General features: G+C 37.6%; 1 protein-coding gene across 1 annotated transcript in view; it reads left to right on the forward strand.

Moving 5' to 3' along the window:
• Nucleotides 1–20,880, forward strand: part of PLS3 (plastin 3) — a 94,563-nt gene that overhangs the window by 69,643 nt on the left and 4,040 nt on the right. Inside the window, exons 4-15 of the mRNA XM_004379791.2 lie at nucleotides 2,687–2,816; nucleotides 3,285–3,417; nucleotides 5,492–5,573; nucleotides 6,359–6,524; nucleotides 8,414–8,556; nucleotides 12,495–12,590; nucleotides 14,299–14,494; nucleotides 15,533–15,611; nucleotides 16,667–16,781; nucleotides 17,586–17,719; nucleotides 18,807–18,930; nucleotides 19,143–19,267. Coding sequence (XP_004379848.1) covers nucleotides 2,687–2,816; nucleotides 3,285–3,417; nucleotides 5,492–5,573; nucleotides 6,359–6,524; nucleotides 8,414–8,556; nucleotides 12,495–12,590; nucleotides 14,299–14,494; nucleotides 15,533–15,611; nucleotides 16,667–16,781; nucleotides 17,586–17,719; nucleotides 18,807–18,930; nucleotides 19,143–19,267 — 1,523 coding nt within the window. The remainder of the gene's footprint in view (nucleotides 1–2,686; nucleotides 2,817–3,284; nucleotides 3,418–5,491; nucleotides 5,574–6,358; nucleotides 6,525–8,413; nucleotides 8,557–12,494; nucleotides 12,591–14,298; nucleotides 14,495–15,532; nucleotides 15,612–16,666; nucleotides 16,782–17,585; nucleotides 17,720–18,806; nucleotides 18,931–19,142; nucleotides 19,268–20,880) is intronic.

Genomic DNA, 20,880 nt, shown 5'->3' on the forward strand with positions numbered 1-20,880 from the left:
TCTTTTTCATGATGTATACAAATTTGGATTTATTTTTCAGCTGAAATTGTGATAATTGAAACAACCTAGTTTTTATAAGCAAATGATCTGTGAGGGAAAAGCAGACATAATTCAGAAAAAAATAACTTTTTATTTCTCATAAGGCAATAACATTTTAGAATTTTTATGTCATTCCAGTGATTTATGGTATGTCAGTCCTGAGGAAATGCACAGCTTTCAGATTTTAAGAGAGAATATTTTTCTAAATGAAGTAGAGTTCAGAATGAAATAGACAAGTAAATATTGCTTTTTCACTGAGCAGATGTATTGTTATCAAAGGAGGAGTGATGGGAACACAGCGTATCACAGTTAAGGCTTTGCTGCTTTCCCAGGTGACCATTTTATTATGTAGTCTTGTCTTGGAAGTTAACATAAATTTAATTAAATTAAAGCTGGACTCAGAGCGGGAGAAAAATGTAAAACAAGATTCAAATTCACAAAAAAAAAAAAAAATACCAGGCTTTCTGGTCTGACAGAGACTGAAGAAACCCCGAGAGTATGGCTCCTAGACACCCTAGCAAAGACGAGAACTCAGGAAGGGACAGGAAAGCTGGATGAATGGAAACAGAGAACCTGGAGTGGAGAAGTGGGGAGTGTTGGCACACTGTGGGATTAGCAACCAATGTCACAAAACAGTTTGTATATTAACTGTTCGGTGAGAAACTAATTTGCTCTGTAAACTTTCACCTAAATCACAATAAAAAAATAAATTAAAAAGACGGGGCTAAGAAAATCAGATTGTAAGTACAAATAAATTTTAATAACTTGAAAATTACCTAGAGTGTGAGTCAGCTCCACACTGTTGGTGCTTAACTGAAGTCAGTATAATGGTCATAGAGGAGGAAGGGTGAGTTCATTAGTTGTCTGTGATATTTAGAGTAACCAGTGTGTATGTGTGTGTCTATATATTTATACACATACAAACACACATACATAGCCATTCAAAAATTCTGCCTTTGAAATTACAAGTATAACATGAAAGTACAGCTATGGAAATGGAGCAAGCTTGATTTTGTAAAACTTACTGCTTACTTACTATTTTCCTAAATCCAGTTGTGTTTTCATAAGTCTAAGGAAAGTCAGGATATAGAAAAAGTAACAGAAAAGGATGACTTTGACAGGGCTGCTGACAGCACAGACAGTGACTTTTTACCAATTACAAAAAGTCACTTTCTCTAGGTGGATTAATTACAAAAAGGCACCCTCCAGGAAAGACTAAATAGAAAAAGGTACTCCTTTCAGCCTGTCACAGTCTTGTGCAAGACACAAGGCTTGGTTAGTGTAGCATGGGCTGGATGTCAGCTCCTTCTCATGCCTTTTCTGACAGGTAGAACCTGAACTGCTGTATACTGTGTCCCTATTCTGTGTACTTCAAACACCGGCTACATCCTCCTGAGGTGTTAGCGTGTATGTGCGTGCGTGTGTTTGTCTATTTGTCAATAATGCTAAAGGCCTTTGAGTTATCTTGCATTTGTTTATGTGTTCAGCAACTTTTCCATCAGGATCATAAGTTTCTTTTGATAAATTCACTTAAATGGTGTTCTCAACACCATTTGAAGAGCTCGGTGGCTCAATGGTTAAGTGCTCCACTGCTAACAGAAAGGTTGGCGGTTCAAACCCACCCAGTGGCTCCATGGAAGAAAGGCCTGGCAATCTGCTCTCATAAAGATTACGGTCTAGAAACCCTATAGGACAGTTCGACTCTGTCACATGGGGTTTCTATGAGTTGAAAATCAACTCGACAGCACCTAGCAATAACAACAACAAACACCATTTGAAGAAATTTTTATATACATCTTGCCCTTGTTTCACTGGCAGTAGCTAATTTGGCCATTCCACTTGCCACAAAGACTCTGTACACATTGGTAGATCAGGAACAAATTCGGAGTTAGGTAAATTTCAGTATTTAGGAAATAAATAGAACTTTAGAATGTCCATTCCGTCAATCAAGTTGTTATACTAGAATGTGGAATTTGCTTTCTTACAACCTGCTCTGATACAATGAGAATGCACAAATTAATTTTATTAACTATATTCTTTATTGTGAAGAGAAGCTGGACTTCATAAACACCCAAACAAGATATTCACTGAAAAGCCTCTTTTCTTGTGTTTATTCTCATAGTCATCTATTGCTGCCAACTTAACATATTTTTTCATGTTATTTTTCTGTAACTTTTTGCTCAATGAACTTTTACTGAGCTACCACATCATACCACAAAAGAGTTTTTTGGTTGAGTCATACATTTTTATCTTTTTTTGTACTAAGAATTTTGGTTAAAGAAAGGAGATTCTTCAACCTATTCTCTCCAGGAAAAGAACAAAGCCTTCCTTGTTCATAGAAAATTAACAGATTTACCTGTGCCTTTGAACCATGCTAGCTTTTGGCTTAAAATGGGTTCTGTGCATGGTAGCACTTAATGTTTTTGACAAGTGTGTGCAGTTGACTTTCTGGTGCTTCATTCTCCATAGCAGTATTGTAGTACTTATTTAGCATTTCAAAATGTCAAGACCCATTTATCACATCTTCTAACACTCATTGCCTATGGGAAAAAATGTAGGCAATCAGAGTATAAAAGAAGATAACTATGCTTATTGTTATGCCTAATTTAAAATTCATTGTGACTCAACAAAATTTTTGAATTAATAGATTTTCCAAGAGGTAAAAAGCAGTGATATTGCCAAAACCTTCCGTAAAGCGATCAACAGGAAGGAAGGGATTTGTGCTCTGGGAGGAACTTCAGAGTTGTCCAGTGAAGGAACACAGCATTCTTATTCAGGTAATCATTTTACATGTGTTAGATTGGCACAATGCACTAAATAGGGTGGATGCTATAATGTCAAGGGTGGGGGCTATAGAAAAACATTGCTCCCTAATTAAGAATACAGTAAAATTCCTTCGTAACATGTATTTGGGCTTGGGACTAACCACTTGCCATAACGGCATTGTAGATGAAGTGTAGTGATAAGCTTTATTACAGCAGAGTCCTATAGTAATATAAATATAATTTTCAAAGAATTTTGTAACGGTTTCATTAAGGATCAGTTAACCCTGCTCTATTATTTTTGTTAGTTTTGTAATTCTTAATAGCTACTGTTTTACACTCACATGTCTGGATTTCCAAAGAGAATAGCCACATGTTTGTGACACTTCACTTTCAGCACTACTGTAGAACTACTTTAGATTTTGGAATCAAATATTTAATCTAGAGTATAAACTAATTTCTTGTTATTCTTCCTAATTTTAGAGGAAGAAAAATATGCTTTCGTTAACTGGATAAACAAAGCTTTGGAAAATGATCCTGATTGTAGGCATGTTATACCAATGAACCCAAATACCGATGATCTGTTCAAAGCTGTTGGTGATGGAATTGTTCTCTGGTAAGAGTTTAACTTGTTTTATAGCCAGATATCCAAAAATAGTCTTCCACATATTTGCTATATCTGTTTCTGGATGCTTAACAGCGTCACCTCATGAAACAATTTGGATTGCAAGTTGGCCAGGCTCTGCCTATTACATTTCATCTCTACGTCTGTCTGTGAAAGCGCCATCAAAAGATGAATCTAAAACTCTCATTTAGATCGGAGACCTCTTAATAGGGAAGCTCTCCATTTCCAATTTCTTCTTGTCACTGAGTATCAGAACAGTAAGACTTTAATTTAAGTGTGTCAGCATCTATTTATTCTAGAGTATAAACCAAACCCGTTGCCGTTGAGTTGATTCCAACTCATAACAACCGTATAGGACAGAGTAGAGCTGCCCCATAGGGCTTCCAAGGAGCTGTTCGTAGAGTTGAACTGCTGACATTTTGGTTAGCAGCTGAGCACGTAACCACTGCACCACCATGGTGCCTTCCAAAGGTGGCAGGGGAATTGGCTACTCTTCAGATCTCACTCTCTTACCTATTTCCTAAAATGCTTTTTTGCTACTGCTGCCCTAGAGCTGGAAATGCTGGTGTTGCAGTGGTTAAGAGCTATGGCTGCTAACCAAAAAGGGCGGCAGTTCAGATCCACCAGGCACTCCTTGGAAACCCTATGGGGCAGTTTTACTCTGTCCTATAGGGTCGCTTTGAGTCGTAATTGACTCGACGGCAGCGGGTTTGGTTTTTGGATTTGCCCTACAGCCAGCAGTGTTTTGGCAGATATGATATAAGATTATCAACAGAATGTCAGTCGATGTTCTTATTTATAGAGGAAGTATAGCATAAGAATTAGGAGCACGCTCCATAATCGGTCTGCCTGGGTTCATATTCAGGCTCTGGCACTCAGTGGCTATGCAACTGTCGTCAAAGATATGTAACCCTTTCAGTTTCCATGTCTCTTATGATCCCTATTTTATTGTATTTACCTCACAAAGCTATTGGGAGCATTAAGCTACTACATACAAAGTGCTTAAAAAACCCAAACCTGTTGCCATCGAGTCATTTCCGACTCATAGCGACCCTACAGGACAGAGTAGAACTGCCCCATAGGGTTTCCAGGGAGCGACTGGTGGATTCAAACTGCCAACCCTTTGGTTAGCAGCCTGAGCTCTTAACCGCTGCACCACCAGGGCTCCATAAAGTGCTTAGAACAGTGCAGTATATATATTTCAGATGACAGTGTGCAAGGTATAAAATTATATTCTGTGTTAGTAATAAAGAGATTTTGATTGAAAACTGTAAGACATTCTTTTTCGTCCATTTATAGTTACTTAAAGACATAAGTTTCCCATATATTTTAATAGAGAGATAATCGTATGGTACTATATATTTAGTAATTAAATTTTGCATACAAAGAAACACGGTTTCCCTATGCAGAATAAAATTCATTAGGGTAGTATTATACATGCATAACTACAATGTTAGAGACTAACTCCAGATTTTCACTGAATGTGATTCTTCCTAATAGGGTCACAGATTGTAGCATAACTAAACTAACTTTCCTTTCTCTCACTACTATATCACCAGCCCCAAATAGAGTTCCTGGCTTGTCGTTTTGGCACTCGACAAATATTTGGTGAATGAAAGAATCTCATGCTCAACTAAGTTTACCTCTCCATGGATAAATGGAAATTTGTAATTGTGCATTATATAATCTAGATGAGATTCAAGTTTTCAATGTAGAATTTTGTCTTTTTAAAGTATTTATTCAGTAAAGGTCAGTTTTTTAAACATCCACATTATTCATTCTCAAAGAGAATGTAGAAAGTACAAACAAAAAAATTTAATGAGAAGGTTTACCCTGCTCCCCTACTCAGGAATACCCAACTATTTTAAACATTTTAGTCTTTTTTCAAAATGTGTGTTTTTCACATGTGTAGGGGTTTTTTGTGTGTGATAAACATGATAAGAGGTCATATATTACATTTATTTTTTGCCAGTTAAACGAGAGACATGTTATATTTCTTAAAGTATTTGTGAATATTTACAGACTCTTTCAAAGCAAATTGACTCATTTTCATTTGTTTTGTTAGTAAAATGATTAACCTTTCCGTTCCTGATACAATTGATGAAAGAGCAATCAACAAGAAGAAACTCACACCTTTTATCATTCAGGTATGGTTGCTTTCTCCTCTCCCTTCCATGAAACTACTACTTGAGGGCCTGCTCTACATACCGTATGCTCTGCCCTTTATATATTCTCATTTAATCATCATCACACCTCTGAGTTTGGCATTAATATCTAGATTTATAGAGAGAAGAGCTGAAACTCAGAAAGGTTTCCATACGTACTCGAGGTGACTAACTCACTATGTTGGAACTGAGATACAAATCTAGGTCTAACTCCAGTCCTGTTTTCATTATGTAGTCCTGTGTTCAAACACTGCAGGAATACTTAAGTATGGCATGCTTAAGACATAGAACATTTTTCTTTTCCGTCAAGTGATTATTAGACTATTAGATAACAAAATCCACACAGGCAAGAACACCCCTTGGAATGTGCATATTGGTAACTTCTGAAACTCTTTCAGGTGTATATAATACTATTTGTATTAGGTATTTTTAGAAATATGGCAGTTTACCTACAAGGATATATTTACTATGGTCACTACTAAGCCTTTTCCTTCAATATCAGTATACTACAAAAGGGACCAAATCCAAATAAAAATACCAAGTTAGCTTTCCATGGAATTCTGTAAGAGACAATAGCAATAAGGCTGGGATTCATCTTTGTTGTGCTTTTTACAGCCAAAGTCTGGAATTTGTTTTCCATGGATCATTTATAGGTGAAATTAACACAGGACATTAATTTCCTCATTGAGTGTTATTTTCACTGAAGGGAGTAGACTGCTAGGCGATGGAAAGGTCAAGAACAAGTGTGTAATTTGGCTGTCTTGCAGGAAAACTTGAACTTGGCACTGAACTCTGCTTCTGCCATTGGGTGTCACGTTGTGAACATTGGTGCAGAGGATTTGCGGGCTGGGAAGCCTCATCTGGTTTTGGGACTGCTTTGGCAGATCATTAAGATCGGTTTGTTTGCTGATATTGAATTAAGCAGGAATGAAGGTACTGGAACACAGTCATTATTTTAAAAGTTCTTTACTGGTTATTTTTTTCTTAGTCATGGTGTCTGTCATGCTTTCATTTAATTGAGGTGATTAAATGATAACTAGAATTAACATAAGGTAATGAATGTTATAGTGTTATTCAGGAAAACAGCCTAATTATAAATCTCTTCTTTAGTATTAACTAACGTTTGTCTGGCACTTTATAATTCATTTTACAGTAAAGATACAACGGCACAAAGAGGTTAAGGAATTTTCCCAGGGTCCCAAAACTTGATGTCTGGTCTCTTCAGCTCTGCCCACATACCCCTACCTCATCACCACCCTCAACTCCACCACTGTGCACCATCTCTATGATTTTAATTCCTGTTATATTCTGTCATAGATATATACCTCTTCAAAAATCCTAATGTTGATGGTGTCCCATTTCCTGAACCAGTGAAAGTTATCACCCTTCTTATAGATAGGTTTTTATATCGCATCATGGAGTTTTAGAATTGTGTAAGCATATGTGATGCAATTGTCACCTGGTCCTAGGGAGTATTGCATTGTCCTCCCCCTATAAAAGTGTAAAATATTGAGCACCACTCCACATATTCATATTTTATTCCAAAAGTCCCCAGCATCACCACCACAATTCTCACGTTGGGAGAAGACTGTATATTTGGGATTCTCAGTATTTTCAAAGTTTCACAATGTCTGTCAACAGCCTTATTTTGCATGTTTATACATAATAAGACTTTTTTTTTGCACTTTCAAGACTTTGTTACACTTATACTTTCAGTCCACTTAAAGGTACCTACTTTTGAGTGAAAAAATTATTCTAGTTGTTAGCGTTCTTGACAATGATGGTTATCTTGTTAAAGAAGTTGAAGTCCATTTACAAAAGAAGGAAGGAAAACAAAATTACATGGACTCGTGCCATAAATCATTTATCTTTGGCAAGGTCTCAGGTACATAATGGCAGGCTATTTAATCCTGTCTAGCCTCTGATTTGGTGGCAGTGGGAAGCAGAAGGAGGATACTGTAAAAATGGCCACACGACCTCTACTGTTGTATAAATCCCTGAGTGCCAAAATGACATGGTATGAAGCAGAATCCATCAAAGATGACATTTGCCTGATGTAGGTATTCCTTCGACCTCTTCAGAAATCTGGCAATTTCAGTCTTCCTGTTCAATAGAAATCCCCTTCAGTTTATGAAAGGTAATTATTGAATAAGGATTGCATAACTTCTTCTTAAAACTATGTTTACATTTAGACAGTTCTCTGTAGAAACACCCAAGCTTTCACCTATTACCTATGGGAATATGTACTCAAAAACCATTGGCTTCTTCCACACGTTCAATTTCAATTCAACAAAAAAAATCAAGCAGTCTTTACATATTAGATGCTACCAAAAATGTAAAGTTGAATGATACTCCTTTTAAAATATGCATAGGCCCTTCAAGAGTTGACTGATTATAGTCAAATATAAATACCGTAGTGTTCCTGTACTCCTTTAATCAAAAGGTTAATGAAATTTTTCCCAATTTTTAAAGATCCTCCACTAAATCAATGCTTTTAAAATTATTAAATAAGAACAATTTATGTAAATATATGACATGATGTGAAAATGTTAAGCTATAACCTCATTTGGTATTTGGAATGTGAAAAATAATAAAAAAGAAGAAATAAATATATATCTGCTTTATAGTCTCATAATACCATGTTTTTATTTCTGTCATTTTGTATTATAATTATCTACTTACATATTTCTCTTTTCTGTTAGGTTGTAAACACCTTGAAACCAGGAGCTATGTCGTAACTAGGTCTCAAAAGACTGAATGAATTTGTAATGACCATTATCATATCATACATTGAGTGTGGGATTTTTTTTTTTTTTTAATAGCCTTGGCTGCTTTACTTCGAGATGGTGAGACTTTGGAGGAGCTTATGAAATTGTCTCCGGAAGAGCTTCTGCTTCGATGGGCAAACTTTCATTTGGAAAACTCAGGCTGGCAAAAAATCAACAACTTCAGTGCTGACATCAAGGTAACTATGCAAAGAACCCTAACATTTTGGGGGTTCAAAAGTGGCTTGGCGGAAGATTTCATCCACCTTAATAAAGGAGAGATCCTAACGGTATATCAGCAAGCCTTGTTGTCTCTTGGCCCTGACGGCAGATTTCAGGAGAGAGGTGTAGCCAAGTAAAGAGCACAAGCTCCAAGTCTGTCTTTCATTTTGTAGAAAAGGATAGACTCATCTATTCTAGTCATAACTTTTTACATTCTGCCTTTTGTTGAACATGGAGTATAAAGAGATGAAAAGTGACCATTCTCTTCCTGACTGCCTTTCCCAGGCCTCAGTGTACCTGTTCATAAAGACCTAGAAGAGGGAGGAAGGGCATTGAGATTCCTCTTCACCTTTCGATTTGGCTTCTCTCCTGTCATGTTCCCCAACCTTTAGATATTGAGTTCCTTGAAGGTAGTAATGAGCTCTTATTTATGTCTGTGTCCCCTACCTTAGCCCATGCCCCAGTGCTCTCCCACTAAAGCCCACCTCTGACACAGTATCTGGCACACATATTGTCGTTGTTAGCTGGCATCAAGTCGTCCCCAACTCAGGGTGACCCCATGCACAATGAAACAAAATGCTGCCCAGTCCTGCACCATCCCCATGATTGGTTATGAATTGAACCATTGTGATCCATAGGGTGCTCACTGGCTGATTTTCAGAAGTAGATCTCTAGGCCTTTCTTCCTAGTCTGTCTTAGTCTGGAAGGTCCACTGAAACCTGTCCAGCACCATAGCAATACGCAGGCCTCCATGGACAGACGGGTGGTGGGTTGTGCATGAGGTGCATTGGCTGGGAATCAAAGCTGGGTCTCCTGAATGAAAGGCAAGAATTCTACCACTTCACTGCCGCCACACCTGCTACACATAAAACCATCAAATATTTCTTGTGTTGAACTGAATTTTGGCACTTCCTGCTTACCACGAGCAGTAGGGAAACTAGCAACTGAGGGAGAGAGACATTGGTTGCATTCATTTACTACACGTTGCCTTTGGTTTCTCAGGGACCCAAAACCAAACTCGTTGCCACTGAGTCGATTCTGAATCATAGCAACCCTATAGGACAGAGTACAACTGCCCCATAGGGTTTCCAAGGAACTGCTGGGTGGATTCAAACTGCCGACCTTTTGGTTAGTGGCCAAGCGCTTAACCATTGTGCCACCAGGCTCCTTTCAGGGATAAAACCAAAAAAACCAAACCTGTTGTCATGGAGTCAGTTCTGACTCCTAGTGACCCTGTAGGACAAAGTAGGACTGCCCCATAGGGTTTCCAAGGAGGGCCAAAATTACCGTAGCAAATATTATGGAGTTCTCATTAACTGATTCAACCCTCTCTAAAATCCAGATGTTTGGGATATAGGGAACAAACTTGAGGGTCTTCATCATATGGCACGAACCAATCATAGGGTCGACGGGGTATGAAAACAATATTCTGTGATCATATCAATTTGTCCAGTGGTGAGAGGAAGCAATGGGATATTTGTACTAGTGATTTCATCAGTAAAAATGAAGGGTATCCCCAAATTTATAAAGCCAACTAACCTCACACATTCTTTTGACTTATACAACAACTTTAGCCAGGTAAATTTTGCTTTATGCATTAGTGTTCCTGAAAACCATTTGTAAATAGATTTTACACAATGGGCTATGTTTTAAATGTACAAGAGAAAACGTTTTTAAATGAAACCTGCTTTGCATATTTTTTAACCTTTTAATTTATTTCCTTTTAATCTCTTTCCATATAGATATTTCCATCATGTGATCATATTTTCTCTTTTTTTCCATGTAATACCATTATAGAAGCTTTCTGTTGCTATTGATAATTCTCAGAAGACATTATTTGAAATTGCTGCATCACATGCACATACTTTGCTGTACTCAACCACTTCTCTGTGGTTGGATATTGAAGGTTTTTATGATTTTGTTTTATAAATACCATTGCAGTGAACAACATTATAAAGCTATGTGTGTTTTGGATCACTTTCCAAAATACTTTTAAGGCTTTTTGTGGTTTTAAAATATGTCTGCAATTTCTTTGTTATGCGTTCCTTTAAGAGATGGCTTTTAATTCCCCTCCTTTTGAGTGTGAGCTGGACTTAGTGACTCATCTCTAATGAATAGAATATGGCAAAAGTGATGGTGTGTATTTGGAGACTGTCGGAAAAGGTCTGCGACTTCCTGCTTACTCTCTGCTTTGAATATTTTTAAAAAGCAAAGGATTGACTGGTAATAGGAAAAGTAACTTCCAATTTATCCAAGTTCAGTTTTTCACCTGTAAACCCTCTTTCGGGGTTGTTAATGCTGACTCTTCCGGGTCTGTTTATTATTCTTCTGGTTAAGAGCTTAGCTGCTGACCAAAATGTCAACAGTTTGAGTCTACCAGCTGCTCTTTGGAAACCCCACGGGGCAGTTCTACTCTGTCCTATAGGGTCGCTATGAGTTGGAATCGACTCGACGGCAACGGGTTTTAGTTCTCAAGTGCATAGGATTAGATTATGAATTGCTTATGTACTTTTAGCAGGTAATTGTAAGTGAAAGGATTTTCAAAACTGCAATGCACTTATTCCTTAGAAGGAGGTACATCCTATGCCTCCTGATGGCAGGATTTGAGTTTGCATTTCATGAATTGTTCTGAAATGGCTTTCACTCACCTGATTTTCACCCTTCATAGAATCATTTATGACACTGTGTGTCAGCTCACTTGGGTAGCTGGTTGAAGGTGCACTTTCCTGGACAGCTCTCAGAGTCAGATTTGGCAGATCTGGGATTGGATCCAGTAATCTGTATATTGAGGAAATTCCCCCAGGGGATTAGAATGCACATAGTCTAATGCTCCTTTATGTCTCTCTGGATTTTCAAGGCCCATTAATAGAAACCTACTATAGCTGGGAGGGTGGTCTTCATAAATCATGAGGCAGAATTATGGACTCTTGACTCAGAAATTTCCTTTTCTGGTATTGCAGAGAGGCAGAATTTTACTTGGCACATGTGTAATGACACTTACGACAAGTGTTTGCATTAGTACAGTGGTTTTCAAGCTGTTTTCTCTGGAGTGTCCACACCCCAAATTCACCCACCCCACAGCACCCCATCCACCCCCAACATGAGGAGTTCCACCTTGTTTTACATTTTGGGATTCCAAGTAAACTTTCAAGTGATGAAAGAGTTCTGTGGCTTAAAACAAAAGAAATAACTTGTTTCGTTAAGTATATTCAGATTCATAAAGGGTTAAATGATATTTCACGAACTGAAAATGCTTCTCATTTAAAACATTTTGTCAATTAAATACATCTTTAGCACAACTGGAAACACTGGTGGCGTAGTGGTTAAGAGCTATGGTTGCTAACCAAAAGGTCGGCAGTTGGAATCCACCAGGAGCTCCTTGGAAACCCTATGGGGCAGTTCTCTGTCCTATAGGATCGCTGTGAGTCGGAATTGACTCAACAGCAATGGTTTGGTTGTTGTTGTTGTTTTGGTTAACACAACTAATCTCTTCTCCACAGGTTATGGTATATCTGGTGCTTTGTAATGATGTAACCTGTTTATTTTCTCTCTCTTTATGCTTCCTGGATTTCTGCTCTCCTGCTTCCTTTTTCTTGCTCATTTTATCTATCAAGCTTATTGACTTCAGTAATTCAGTGAAGGTACAGAACTAGTTTTGTGTTTACAAGCATTATTATATTGATGACTTCAATAAATTGTAAAGTCACATCAAAATCCAGTTTATCCTTGTTGAAGATAGATCTAAGACCAGACTGATGGGCTTCCCTGGGGAAAAGAACTGTTAAAATAGAAGACAGAGATTTGTGCCATATATTCTTAACAAAATCTAATGCAAATATCCTTCCAAATATGGGACAATAGGATACATTCATTCTTTGTAAATATGATCCCGCTTACTTTTTCAATTCATTTGTAGGATTCCAAAGCCTATTTCCATCTTCTCAATCAAATTGCACCAAAAGGACAAAAAGAAGGTGAACCACGGATAGATATTAACATGTCAGGTTTCAACGTAAGTATAGGTGTTCTTTTGATTTCTACAGTCTTACAAAATGTTTGTCAATTTCTTACAAATACAGTAATTTTTTAATTGCAGTCAATGATGTTGACAATTTTAAGCATTATTTTTAAAATTTATTACTGTGTAATTTAGAGGTAAAAAGATATGCTTTGATTTATTTTGATAGTTTATCAGTGCGTTCCATAATCATGCTGATGTTCAAAGCGCCATCTGAGCCAAATGTGGTGAAAGTGAAATATAAGTACTATTTAGGGCTAACCTTTTCTAAGTATTTGGAATATCACCACAGTAGTAGATTTAATGAATACATATTCATATATGCAGCTATAATGTTCTTGCATTAGGGGTAGTGTGAATATGTGTACAAACTTCTGATCCATGAATTCCAATTTGGGAAACCACTGTCATTGATCATGTTCCTTGGTTATGTCACTTAATTTGTTCAGTGACCTTGGACAAGTTCCTTCCCAAAATTGGATTCCACTTTGCTCATCTATGAAGTAAGAAGTTGGACTAGACCATTAAATTCCTTTCAGCTCTAAGTTTCTAGGATTCTGTGGTTCTTTTTCCCACTAGATATGGAATGCATTCTAGTAATTAACAAAATCCATATGCCTAGCTTATACTAGGATTATACTGAATAAACCATTTACACTGCCCCTACCGGTGCGGAATTTGTAACTGACTTGAGTGCTTATGTTTCTTTCTGTGTGTTAAATGTAAAGCTCTTGGGCTCATATCACTCTTGGTTGGGTTAAGGGCCCATCATGTGCAGTAAGAAAGCTATCTGTGATGGCTAGCCAGGTAACTTTATGCCTGGGTAGATGGCACCAGTATTCTAACTGGTCTCTGTGATTCTGATATAGCCTTTCTCCAGTTAATCCTCCCTGATTGATCTTCTTAAGACACACCTGTATGTGTTTTCTCCTCCGAATCCTTCAAGGATTCCCCCCATTGACTCTAGAATTCAGTTTGAAATGCTTGGCTTAGCATTTAAGGCCCTACACAGTCTTACTCCACTACTCCTAAACCAGTTGCTGTCCAGTTGACTCTGACTCGTGGAAACTCTGTGTGTATCAGAGTAGGACTGTGCTCCATAGGGTTTTCAGTGACTGGTTTTTCAGAAGTAGATCACTAGGCCTTTCTTCCAAGGTGCCTCCGGGTTGACTCGAATCACAACCTTTCGGTTAACAGCCAAGCACGTTAACCATTTGCACCACGCAGGGACTTCCATCACTCCTAGCCAGTGTTATTTCCCATTACTCTGCACCAGCCCCCCAACCTTTCGCATCCCACCACCATCCAAGTGCCTCAGTCTTCCCCACTCACTTTACCTTTTAGCCTTTGCTCATGCTTTTCCCTTGTTTTCCAGGGTCCTTCATCTTTCTCAGTTTTACACCTACTTCAGGACCTAATTAAAAAATCTAAAGTGTTTTAGCTTTCTTCTTGATGTATTTGGGTAAATGTGTTCTTTAGTTAGCTAAATCATCTGGTGCCATCTAGGGTATTTTCAAGGTACTGCATATCCAGCTTAGCCAACTTTGTTTTTTTTTTTTTTTTGCATTCCAAACAATTTTATAATCAGTACCATATGTTGGCTAAGAGAAAGTAGAATTGTATATCTAGCCTATCATTGTAGGGAAACATTTCTATATTTTAGTATGGCCTTTTTAAAAATCTTCTTATTTTACTTAAACAGGAAACAGATGATTTGAAGAGAGCTGAGAGTATGCTTCAGCAAGCAGACAAATTAGGTTGCAGACAGTTTGTTACCCCTGCTGATGTTGTCAGTGGAAATCCCAAACTGAACTTGGCCTTTGTGGCTAACCTGTTTAATAAATACCCAGCACTAACTAAGCCAGAGAACCAGGATATTGACTGGACTCTATTAGAAGGTAACTCAAGATATTTCAAATTCTAATGTTGGGACTATAGGATGATTTCAGAATCCTGACTTAGTTTTCTTTATCCAGTTTCCTTAAGCAAATATCTGCGAGAAGTAGACGTAAGTGATGAACTTTTTAAAAGTCAAGTTGTCTGTGGTCACTTAGGGTAAGACCATTTAGTAAACCAATGATTTGGTTTGTTTTAATATTTGAAGGTTAAACCACTTTTTAAACCTCTTACCTAAAAAATTCACATATGCATAAAATTTTACCTATACTTTTATAGTATATATATTTATATTATATATAAATATTTCATTCTTCCACAGTCAGTAACTGGAACAAGCCCTCGCTTTTTTCACCCATACCTCCTCAAAAAAATTATAATATATGGTAATTATTTAAGTTTGGGAAAGGCAGAGTTTATATTTTCCAGAGTATATGTGTATGAAGTGTAATATTTAAAAATTAGCAAATGCAATTAGTTCATTGGGTGTCCAGTGGCATTACTATACAATCTTTTAGTTTTATGCTTTTGAAGTTTCAGGTAATTCATTCCTTTAACATAGGCATGTGAAAGTAGTAATCATGTGTAGTTTGGTGTTTTAAAAGTGAATAGAGGGTGTGTATATTTTCACCACAATTTAGAAAAAAAGGGAAAAGTAGAAAGAAAACTTAAATTTATGTGAGTGTAGGTTCATATGAACATAGAAAAGTTTTTAAAATATAAACTAAACTGATAACATCGATTACTTTGAGGTATGGGATTTGAGGGAGACACTGAAGAAGGATTAGTGGGAGAAGGTGATATAAAAAGTTCATAAACCTCTGAGTTGCTTAACTGATTATAAGTGTATATTCTTTAATTTTAACATAAACTCAACAAATAAAAAATACAAGCATGTATCTAGATAGAATGTATGAAAATTCATGTTGGAGAAAACTTGTAGATCTGAATAGAGCAGGTAAAATAATCTCATGTATGCATTACAGTACATACACATATATAAGATGTTTAAAAATAGATTTTGTGACTACCTTTAATAGGTGAAACTCGTGAAGAAAGAACCTTCCGTAACTGGATGAACTCTCTCGGTGTTAATCCCCATGTAAACCATCTCTATGCGTAAGTCTTCCTACTACTATTGTAAACATTTATGGGCATCATGAATGGATTCTACAAAGATAATTTAAGCTCTAAAAATTTTCTAGCTGTTAATTTGTAGCAAGTATTTATATAAGAAAATTGAGTGATGACTTCCACCATGATTTGCCTAATACATGAAAGCCCAAATTATTTCTTACATGATCCTTAATTATGAGTGATAGACCGTGTAAATGTCTTACTACCCTAGGGAGCAGATACTTTTTGTTTTGACTAGGGAATATCTTAGGGAGAATATTCATGATGCCTCAGGGCCTTTGTGCTTAAGGTTTTCTTGGCCTAGAATGTTCTTTGCCCACATCTGCTCTTGCTCACTACCTTATTGTATTCAAACCACCAATTCAGAGAGGAGACTTTTCCTGACTACAACCTGTGACTCTCTAACTCTAACCCTAGTTCTTTTTTTTAATTGTGATTTAGGTGCAAGTTTACAGAGCAAATTAGTTTTTCATTAAACAGTTAACACACAAATTGTTTTGTGACATTGGTTGCCAACCCTGCAATGTGTCAACACTCCCCTTCTCCACCCTGGGTTCCCTGTTTCCATTCATCCAGTTTTCCTGTCTCTTCCTGCCTTCTCATCTTTCCTTTTGGTCTGGTGTGCCCCTTAGTCTCCTATACATGATTGAACTGTGAAGCATGTCCCTCATGTGTGTTGCTGTTGGTCCTACAGACCTAATTCCTTTTTTGTAGCACTTAACATATACCCCCAAAATCATATTATATATTTATCCATGTACATGTTTATTATCTTATCTTTCCGACTGTAATGTAGGGACAGAGATTTATGTCCTGTGTGCCTGGCCTCTAGAATAGTGCCTTGCTTGCAATACCCTCTCAATAAATACTATTAAGTGAATAGGATCGTCTTACCTCTATTTTCAACACAGGTTGATAGAAAATATGAATGTTGGGGTTCATCTATTTTGTTTGACAGTGTAGTGTTATTGTTTTTTAAGGACAGCAAAAGCCCAGCTGTCTGAAAACACTGATTAAATTATTTTTAAATCTGTTAGTGACCTGCAAGATGCCCTGGTAATCTTACAGTTGTATGAACGAATTAAAGTTCCTGTTGACTGGAGTAAAGTTAATAAACCTCCATACCCGAAACTTGGAGCCAACATGAAAAAGGTAGATACTTCATTAAGTTGCTACATGTTGTTGTTACAGAGTATTTTTATTCTCTCTCTTTTTTTTTAAATACTATGTTTTTGGTGAAAGTTTACACAAAAGATTAGGTTCTCATTTAACAATTTCTGTACTTACTGTTTTGGTGCCCTGGTGGCACAGTACCTAAGAGCTCAGCTGCTAACCAAAAGGTCAGCAGTTTGAATCCCCCAGCTACTCCTTGGAAACCCTATGGGGCAGTTCTACTCTGTCCTATAGGGTCGCTATGAGTCAGAATTGACTCGATGGCAACGGTTTTTTTTTTTTTAATATATATATACTTACTATTCAGTGACTTTGGTTACATTTTTCACAATTTGTCAGCATTCTCATTATTTCCATTCTGGTTGTTCTGATTCCAGTAATCTAATATCCCTGTCTTCCCTTACCTTCTCATCTTTGGTCTAGGGTAAATGTTTACTATTTGGTTTCATTTAGATGATTATATAGAGCAGCACAGTACCCACAGGTGATATTATTTATTTTATGAGCCAGTCTGTCAGTTGGTTAAAAGGTGACCTCCGGGAGTGGTTTAATTTCCAAGTTGAAAGGGTATCCCAGGGCTCTCAATTTGTTTTTATTTTATTTTGAAAACTCTTAACGCTACGCTTCTTGAGGACAGGAACTGTGTCTTACTTACTTTTGTGTCCTAGGTACTTAGCACCACACACACACACACACACACACACACACACACACACACACACACACACACACGCAGATTAAACAAATGAAAATCTTTAACCATTTACGTTTGTGTGTTTACAGCTAGAAAACTGCAACTATGCTGTTGAATTAGGGAAACATCCTGCCAAATTCTCACTGGTTGGCATTGGAGGGCAAGATTTGAATGATGGAAACCAAACCCTGACTTTAGCTTTAGTTTGGCAGCTGATGCGAAGGTATAGTATACAGTTTTAAAGCTTCACTATAATACAGGTGTGTGATCTAATTGTTATTTTTAAGCAAACACAATGATTGCAGCTTTGAAATGTATTCTATTACTACTCCGAAGTGAACTTCCAAAAACACCCATTGCCATCTAGTCAACTCTGGCTCATAGCGACCTTATAGGACAAAATAGAACTGCCCATAGGATTTCCAAGGCTGTAAATCTTTACAGAAGCAGAATGCTGCGTCTTTCTCCCCCAGAGCGGCTGGTGGGTTAGAACCACCGACCTTTTGGTTAGCAGCTCAGCACTTAACCGCTGTACCACCAGGGCCCCGAAGTGAGCTTAAATGATGACTAGTTATATGGGTTATTCAGTGGAAGATGGCTCTGAGTAAGTTAGACAGCAGAACTGTGAATATTCTATTTTTCATGGGAAGCCTGATACGGGGATTTAAAGCCTCATTTAGTGTCAGTAAGTAAAGAAATTGTCAGAAAAAATTATGAGCTTCCTCATATATCCATCAGAAACAACATCTCTTAACTGTAATGCAGAAGAGCATTCATTATGTCTGGGTACCAGCCAAAGCACAGCTGATTTGAAGTCATTACCACTGTTGGAATAGTACAAAATGTGCTTGTGGTAGGTAGACTGATGGGCTTGCTCATTAAAGCACCACAAATCTTCCCTCCCATCACCACACAGAGGACATCAGTGGCAAGCCACTACTACTTGAAATACTTTTTTTCATGTAGTGTGAATTTTTTCCATGGAATTTTTAGTCTTTCAAACCTAAGGAATAAAAGAAATAGAAGCCAAAACATCATTCTAATGAAGGTCCTTGGGTGGCACGAACAGTTTGCACTCGACTACTAACCTCAAGGTTGGTAGTTCGAACCCACCCAATAGCACCACAGAAAAAAGGCCTGACAATCTGCTTCCGTAAAGATTACAGCTAAGAAAACCCTATGGAGCAGTTCTACTCTGTAACACACGGGGTTGCCATAAGTTGAAATCAACTCAGTAGCAACGAGTATGTAATATTTGCATTTTTTCTCCTAAAGTGGATTGTGGCCTTTTCTCCTGCTGCTTCTCTTAGATATACCCTAAATGTCCTGGAAGATCTTGGAGAGGGTCAAAAAGCTAATGACGACATCATTGTAAACTGGGTGAACAGAACATTGAGGGAAGCTGGAAAATCAACTTCCATTCAGAGTTTTAAGGTAAGAATCCTTAACTACTGAACGTTATGTTTGCTAGATATGTACAATGTGAAAGAACAACCTTTGGTTTCTTTATGAGTGAGAATTATTGTTGAACTAATGGCAGGATTCTCTTTTAATTGGCTGGGCTTTGTTTTTGGCACTTTGTATAAGTAACCACATAGCAATTTGTACATAATGAAATTCTCACATTTGTTATCCTCTTACATTAGGACAAGACGATCAGCTCCAGTTTGGCAGTTGTGGATTTAATTGATGCCATCCAGCCAGGTTGTATTAACTATGACCTCGTTAAGAGTGGCAGTCTAACAGAAGATGACAAGCACAATAATGCCAAGTAAGGGAACCTGCACAATATCATGGATTGAGCACGGGCTTTGCAAGCAGGCAGATATGAATTCTGATTCAGGCTCTACCACGTAAGAGTGTTGTCACTTGGGAGATCCCTTTGTGAATCTCAGTTTCCTCATTAGTAAAACAGGGGCAATAATAGTTACTTTAGAGGTTTTGTAAACATTAAATGAAAAAATGTAAGTAAAGGGTTTAGCATTGTACCTGACACCTAGTAAGTGCTCAATTAATTATTGTTTTAGTGGATTACAGAAATAATGTAATATGTATAAATTTTTTAAATAATATTTTATTGTGTTGTAGGTGAAAGTTTACAAAGCAAATTAGGTTCCCCTTTAAAAATTTTTGTACAAATTGTTCCATGCTATTGGTTACAATTTTTACAATGTTGTCAGCATTCTGATTGTTTCCATTCTGTTTGTTCTGTTTCCATTGATCTAGCTTCCCTTCCCCCTCCGTGCCTTCTCATCTTTGCCTTTGGGTAAATGTTGATCATTTGGTCTCATTGTTCTTGGTCTCATATTGTTCATAGTTTAAGGGAGCACATTACTTATGGGTGATACTGTTTATTTTATAAGCCAATCTATTATTTGGCTGAAAGGTGGCCTGCAGAAATAATTTCAATTCCTAGCTCAAAGGTTATCTTAGGGTGGTAGTTTCCGGGGTTCCTGTAGTGTCTATTGGTCCAGTAGGTCTGGCCTTTTTTTAGGAATTTGAGTGTTGTTCTACATTTTCCTCCCATTCTCTCCGGGACCTTCTGTTGTGTCCCTGGTCAGAACGGTTGGTAATGGTAGCCAGGCACCATCTAGTTCTGCTCTCAGGTTAGAAGAGGCTGTGGTTCGTGTGGGCTGTTAGTCCTATGGACTAGTTTCTTTGAGCCTTTGATTTCTTCATTCTCTTTTGCTCCATAGGAGTAAAGATAGTTGTATCTTGGATGGCTGCTCGCAAGCTTTTAAGACCCCAGACACTACTCACCAAACTAGGATGTAGAAGATTATCTTCATGAACTATGTTATGCCAGTTGACTAAGTTGTCCCATGAGACTAGGTCCCAAGCCTTTTGACCCAGTAAACCACTGTGGTTTGTGCTGCATATATTTCCACATATGTAACAAACCACATAGAGTGCACAGTTACAGAGGATTGCTAGACATATCCAAACAACTTGCAAGATTGGAGCCCTGGTGGGTCGACAGTTTGAATCCACCAACCACTTCCTGGAAACCAGATACGGCAGTTCTGCTCTGTCCTATAGGGTTACTATGAGTTGGAGTCGACTCAGCGGCAGTGGTTTGGTTTTGGATATGCAGCACATGTAAACATGTATATACATATGCCTACAGATATACCTATAAACCATAGACAAAAACTAACTCAAAGTGGATCAAAGACCTAAATGTAAAACCTAAAACTATAAATATCATGTAATAAAAAATAGGAACAGGCCCCCAGACACCCTTTTAGCTCAGTGGTGAAGTTACCTCTGAGGTTCACTGTTCAGCCTGGGAGTGGACAGCCCCATAAAACCAAATGAGACTAACAAGGTACAGGAGTCCAGTGACAAGGGCCAGAAGGCAGAAGGGGACAAGGAAGCTGGTGA

The sequence above is a fragment of the Trichechus manatus genome, unplaced genomic scaffold, assembly GCF_000243295.1.
Source record: "Trichechus manatus latirostris isolate Lorelei unplaced genomic scaffold, TriManLat1.0 scaffold00068, whole genome shotgun sequence".
NCBI lineage: Eukaryota > Metazoa > Chordata > Mammalia > Sirenia > Trichechidae > Trichechus > Trichechus manatus.